Source organism: Oncorhynchus mykiss, chromosome 12 (assembly GCF_013265735.2).
Source record: "Oncorhynchus mykiss isolate Arlee chromosome 12, USDA_OmykA_1.1, whole genome shotgun sequence".
In the NCBI taxonomy this organism is placed as follows: domain Eukaryota; kingdom Metazoa; phylum Chordata; class Actinopteri; order Salmoniformes; family Salmonidae; genus Oncorhynchus; species Oncorhynchus mykiss.
The window spans coordinates 87,166,016-87,172,989 of NC_048576.1; the positions used below are offsets into that span (position 1 = coordinate 87,166,016).

General features: G+C 49.3%; 1 protein-coding gene across 1 annotated transcript in view; it reads right to left on the bottom strand.

The window, feature by feature from the left end:
- The window catches only part of LOC118937768 (transcription factor 20-like), an 18,305-nt gene extending 12,333 nt beyond the window's left edge, over nt 1-5,972 (bottom strand). Inside the window, exon 1 of the mRNA XM_036938996.1 lies at nt 2,870-5,972. Coding sequence (XP_036794891.1) covers nt 2,899-5,664 — 2,766 coding nt within the window. The 5' untranslated portion in view covers nt 5,665-5,972 and the 3' untranslated portion in view covers nt 2,870-2,898. The remainder of the gene's footprint in view (nt 1-2,869) is intronic.
- Nucleotides 5,973-6,974: the final 1,002 nt, after the last annotated feature.

Consider the following 6,974-nt stretch of genomic DNA (forward strand, 5'->3'; position numbering starts at 1 on the left):
AATATGTCACTGTGTCCAATACGTCACTGTGTCCAATATGTCACTGTGTCCAATATGTCACTGTGACCAATATGTCACTGTGTCCAATATGTCACTGTGGACAATATGTCACTGTGTCCAACATGTCACTGTGTCCAATACGTCACTGTGGACAATATGTCACTGTGGACAATATGTCACTGTGTCCAATACGTCACTGTGTCCAATATGTCACTGTGTCCAATATGTCACTGTGTCCAATATGTCACTGTGGACAATATGTCACTGTGTCCAATACGTCACTGTGTCCAATATGTCACTGTGTCCAATATGTCACTGTGACCAATATGTCACTGTGTCCAATATGTCACTGTGGACAATATGTCACTGTGTCCAACATGTCACTGTGTCCAATATGTCACTGTGGACAATATGTCACTGTGTCCAATATGTCACTGTGTCCAACATGTCACTGTGGACAATATGTCACTGTGGACAATATGTCACTGTGTCCAATATGTCACTGTGTCCAATATGTCACTGTGGACAATATGTCACTGTGGACAATATGTCACTGTGGACAGTATGTCACTGTGTCCAATATGTCACTGTGGACAATATGTCACTGTGTCCAATACGTCACTGTGTCCAATATGTCACTGTGTCCAATATGTCACTGTGTCCAATACGTCACTGTGTCCAATATGTCACTGTGTCCAATATGTCACTGTGGACAATATGTCACTGTGGACAATATGTCACTGTGTCCAATACGTCACTGTGTCCAATATGTCACTGTGTCCAATATGTCACTGTGTCCAATATGTCACTGTGTCCAATATGTCACTGTGGACAATATGTCACTGTGTCCAATACGTCACTGTGTCCAATATGTCACTGTGTCCAATATGTCACTGTGGACAATATGTCACTGTGTCCAATACGTCACTGTGTCCAATATGTCACTGTGGACAATATGTCACTGTGTCCAAAACGTCACTGTGTCCAATATGTCACTGTGTCCAATATGTCACTGTGACCAATATGTCACTGTGTCCAATATGTCACTGTGTCCAATATGTCACTGTGGACAATATGTCACTGTGGACAATATGTCACTGTGGAAGGAATGTCACTGTGTCCAATATGTCACTGTGGACAATATGTCACTGTGGACAATATGTCACTGTGGACAGTATGTCACTGTGTCCAATATGTCACTAATGGACAATATGTCACTGTGTCCAATACGTCACTGTGTCCAATATGTCACTGTGTCCAATATGTCACTGTGTCCAATATGTCACTGTGTCCAATACGTCACTGTGTCCAATATGTCACTGTGTCCAATATGTCACTGTGGACAATATGTCACTGTGGACAATATGTCACTGTGTCCAATACGTCACTGTGTCCAATATGTCACTGTGTCCAATATGTCACTGTGTCCAATATGTCACTGTGGACAATATGTCACTGTGTCCAATACGTCACTGTGTCCAATATGTCACTGTGTCCAATATGTCACTGTGACCAATATGTCACTGTGTCCAATATGTCACTGTGGACAATATGTCACTGTGTCCAACATGTCACTGTGTCCAATACGTCACTGTGGACAATATGTCACTGTGGACAATATGTCACTGTGTCCAATACGTCACTGTGTCCAATATGTCACTGTGTCCAATATGTCACTGTGTCCAATATGTCACTGTGGACAATATGTCACTGTGTCCAATACGTCACTGTGTCCAATATGTCACTGTGTCCAATATGTCACTGTGACCAATATGTCACTGTGTCCAATATGTCACTGTGGACAATATGTCACTGTGTCCAACATGTCACTGTGTCCAATATGTCACTGTGGACAATATGTCACTGTGTCCAATATGTCACTGTGTCCAACATGTCACTGTGGACAATATGTCACTGTGGACAATATGTCACTGTGTCCAATATGTCACTGTGTCCAATATGTCACTGTGGACAATATGTCACTGTGGACAATATGTCACTGTGGACAGTATGTCACTGTGTCCAATATGTCACTGTGGACAATATGTCACTGTGTCCAATACGTCACTGTGTCCAATATGTCACTGTGTCCAATATGTCACTGTGTCCAATATGTCACTGTGTCCAATACGTCACTGTGTCCAATATGTCACTGTGTCCAATATGTCACTGTGGACAATATGTCACTGTGGACAATATGTCACTGTGTCCAATACGTCACTGTGTCCAATATGTCACTGTGTCCAATATGTCACTGTGTCCAATATGTCACTGTGTCCAATATGTCACTGTGGACAATATGTCACTGTGTCCAATACGTCACTGTGTCCAATATGTCACTGTGTCCAATATGTCACTGTGACCAATATGTCACTGTGTCCAATATGTCACTGTGGACAATATGTCACTGTGTCCAACATGTCACTGTGTCCAATACGTCACTGTGTCCAATATGTCACTGTGTCCAACATGTCACTGTGTCCAATATGTCACTGTGTCCAACATGTCACTGTGTCCAATACGTCACTGTGTCCAATATGTCACTGTGTCCAATACGTCAATGTCACTGTGTCCAATATGTTCCCTACAAAATAGACTTGAACAAGGCAAATGTTTTTCTTATTTGTGATCTATTTTTTCTTATTATTCCATTTCATAGTAATGTAAAAACCCCATTCATTTCTAACTGTGGGAGGTTAGAATTATAGATCACAATCATGTACAGTTTACTGTATGTGAAATACAGCACTTGAAATATTGATTCTCCATTGGTAAGATGCAGGATCAGTATCAACCGGAGAGAGAGAGGTGGAAAGAGAGAGAGAAAGAAAAAGAGAGAAATCAGCATAGAGAAAGAAGAAGGTCTCACCGTTTCTGTGGAGGTGTGAACAGCCTCTTTCAGGCCGTACAGCCTCCCTGCCACCATGATGATCCCATTGGTCCAGATAGCACAGTTCTCATGGGCCCAGTGTTCCTTAGCCTCAGCCTCCCCCTGCAGTCTCTGGAGGAGGCCTCCTCCTCCATTGCCCCCTTCCTGACCACCAGCTGTGGCCTCCGCAGCCCTCCTCTCCCCCTGGAGCTTCTGCATCCTCCTGAACCGATCCCGTAGGGTGGGCCGGTGCGTGCTTCCGCCCTCCGCCGGTGCCCTCTCTGCCCTCCTGGGGCGCCAATGGTGGGGGTGGGGCTGATGATGGTGACTCCCACCACTACTACTACTGCCCTGCTTTGTGACTGTCTCCATATCCACCTTTTTACTAACTTCCTTTTGAAGCCGGGGTCTCCTTCGCTTGTTGGGGTGCTGCTGCTTGGTTCCCTGATGCTACTGTTGGAGCTTATTTTCTCTCGGTTTTCCCTCGGGGTTTCTATATGTCTTGCTGACAGGATTTTGCGGGGGATGCTATCCTCTGGGAAGTAGGGCCCACACAAATCCCCCAGCTCACGGTAATTTGCTGGCTTTCCACACAGGCAACACGTTAGACACCTGTCAATTAACGTTTTGTTAACCAAGGGCCCCTGGAGCATAGCTGAGGAGCTGGGTATCGCCTTGGCAACTGTGACTGGGTTTTTAATTTTGTCCGGGCTCTTTTTCCGGAGATTCTGAAGCACCATCTTCAGCTCTTCATCGCGCCTGTTGACGATGGTACAGAGAGAGGTGAAGTCTCCGGAGCTGTCCATACGCACATATGGACAGAAGGAGTGTTTGATTCTGCTTTCAGGAGTCTTACTCAGTACCTGTTTGAGAGAGGGCTCTGGCTGCTTTTCCTCTGACACTGCAGGACTTTCCTTTTTCCATTTCTTCTTCTTGAGTCTGGCCTCCCTCCCTGCAGCCTTTACCACCGCTTCAATCACCTCCATGGCGTCTTTGATTCCCTTTTTAGGACCAGGTTTTTTGTGAACCCTCAGAGGTTTGCTGCTCTGCTGTTCACCTGGTGCTCTCCCTCTCTTTTTGGAGGGGGATGAAGAGGGCTTCCTCCCTCGTTTGGAGGGAGGCGGCTGGATCATTTCTGTGGCGATCACCTGCAGGCTGTCTGTGATCTCACCTGGGCCGGCTGGTAGAGCGGGCGTTGTTGTTAACGCTATGTCAGTGGGTGTCTCTGTCTGCTGTTCTGCTGTTGTTGTCTCTACCTCCTCGTCAGCCACAGGCCCCTCTGAAGGCTGTCCTCCTTTCCTCTTCCTCCTCCTCTGTTTCAGGTGCATCTCGTGGTTGTTCTTGATGGCCCTCTGCTTGGCCAGCCGCGGCGTGTTGATGATCAGGCTCCCCGTCTCCATGGCGACCACCGTGGCGTCCGTGCTCTCTACCATGGCCCATTTCCTCCTCTTGGTCCTGGTGGGTTTGTTGGCGCCGCTCGCCGCTGCAGCGTCTGGCACCCCTGATGGGAGTGGCTCCGGCTGCACCCCCTCCCCGGTGTTCTGCTGCACCCTTCTCTCCTGTTCTGTGTTCTGGGCCCCCGTGGAGCTCCCCACGTCTCTTGCTAACTCCTCCCGTGACACATCAGGGGCGCTCACCGCCGCCACTGGGGCCTCGCTCTCCTCCGAGACGGGCAGCGACACAGGCTTTGACGTCACTTCATCTACTGTCGCCTCTGTGCTCTCGGGCTGTGGTGTTGGCGGGTGTTTCTTCGAACCGGTGCCCGAGTTTATTTTCTGAACCATGGCCTCGTATTTCAGACCCCTGCCTTTGCGCGGGGGGAGGTACTTGGTTTTAGTGGGACACTGAGAAGGGACACTGGGCATTTCACTAACCACATCACCGTCAGCCATCGTGGGAGGAGGGTTATCTTTGGTCAGCACAGTGATCAGAGAGGCCTTGATGTGCCTGCCTCTCTTTAGCCTTCTCTTGGGCCCTCGGACACCCATCTCCTTGGGTTTGACTAATGGAGGCTGGTTGGCCTGGTCAGAATGGGGAGTTTCAGGCTGGGGCTGTTTTGGTTTTGGTTTTGGACCTCGCTTTTTCTTCACCGGAGGCTCTAGAGGCAGAGGACTGGGTTTTCTTTTGAGTGGAGGTACAGGTGCAGTTTCAAGAGGTACAGCTACAGTCGGTTCTTTAGGTTTCTCAGGTGGAGCGACAGGTATACTAATGTCTGTTACACTGTTGTTTGTTACACTGTTGTCTTTTATGCTGGTGTCTGTTACGCTGGTGTCTGTTACACTGGTGTCTGTTACATTGGGGTCTGATACACTAGTGTCTGTTACTCTGGTGTCTGTTACACTGACGTCTGTTGCAATGGTGTCGGTTTCACTGGTGTCTGGTTTACTGGTGTCTGTTACACTGGTGTCTGGTTTACTGGTGTCTGTTATACTGGTGTTGGTTTTACTGGGGTCTGTTACTCTGGTGTCTGTTACACTGGTGTCTGTTACACTGGTGTCTGTTACACTGGTGTCTGGTTTACTGGTGTCTGTTACACTGGTGTCTGGTTTACTGGTGTCTGTTACACTGGTGTCTGGTTTACTAGAGTCTGTTACACTGGTGTCTGTTATACTTGTGTCTGTCTGGTTAGGGAAGACAGGGATTGCTGGCTCTATGCTCATACGTTCCTCATTTTGTAACACTGCATTGGACTTTGTTATACCTGTCAGGGTTTGAGTCAGGATTCCCTCAGATTGCGCCTTCTCTTTTTCCTTTGGAAGCTTATCCTGGGGGGGCTTCCTGGATCTCAGGACCATGTTCTTTCCGTCCTTGCTTGGAGCTTTCACTTCCTGTTTCCCATCACCTTGCTGACTGTTGATGCTCAAGCTCTTCTGGCCTCTTCCTGGACCCCCTGTTATGAGTGGAATGGGACCTTCCTGTTCTGCCAACTTCGACTTAGAGCCCGTACCCCTGGGACGACCACGGGGTGCTCCTTCATTTGGTTTTGAACCAGGTTTTGGTCCTGGTTTTGGACCCGGTTTAGGCCCTGGTTTTAGAACAGTTTTTGGGCCTGGTTTAGGCCCCGGTTTTAAACCTGGTTTTTGGCTGGGCTTCGAATCGGGTTTCAAACTGGTTTTGGTCCTGGTTTTAGACTTGGCTTTGAACCTGGTTTTGGCCCTGGTTTTAGTCCTGGTTTAGGCCCTGGTTTTAACCCTGACTTTGGGCCTGGTTTTGGGCCTGGTTTCGAACCTGGTTTCCGCCCTGGTTTCCGTCTTTCAGGGGGCTGGGGATCCTTAGGAGGAGTGTCCTGCGCGTTGAATGAGCGAGTGCACATTCTGGACCGGGAGCCCTCAACAAGCAGTTTGGGTGTCTCGCTCGTTGTGATTATGTCCTGGTGAGCGGCCATGTCTAGCTGATCGGAGAACAGAGCACTCTTGCTGGAGGGCATGCAGGGTTTCTGCGGTGGCGAGGGGGCACTCTCCCCCTCTCTCTCCACACTCAGCTGTCTCCTGAATTCCACACTTGAGTGCATCAGTCTCCTCCTGCCTCGGCCGTGCTTCCGGCCGAAAGCCTGCGGGTGTGCAGATAGGGCCACGGGTTCTGGCTTGGCTGAAGGGGTCACAGCGCTTGGGCAGCTGATGCCCGGCTCCATGTCCTCATCACCTTTCTTTGGCGAGGGTGGGGTGTTGGCCCAGGAGGGCGCTGAGTGCAGTATGGACTTCCCGGCAGCTGAGGGGAGTCAGGCTCCAGCACGTTGGAATCGCTGTGATCAATATGGTCCCTGGTGTGAGACGGAGCTGGAGGTGTTGCTATCTCGCTGAGAGCTGAGAAAACCATCATGGCTGAGTGAGACTGGGGTGGAGTGTCACAAATGGCTGACCCACTTTCTGGGGATTCTGCTGCTGCTGCTGTTGCATCTGGTTGTGCTGCTTGGCTTTCTGTCTCTGCAGACTCTGTGTTACTGTAAGGCTGAGGCTCAGCCAGGCTCTGGCCTTCTGTTCTGCTGCACAGTTCTCCAGAAGGCTCCTCCTGTGGGCTCTTTCTATTGTTGAGGTCCCTCTCAGTTGATGGCAGGCTCTCACTCTCTTCTCCCTCTCTCTCCTCAGCAGACAGAGGAGAAGATATG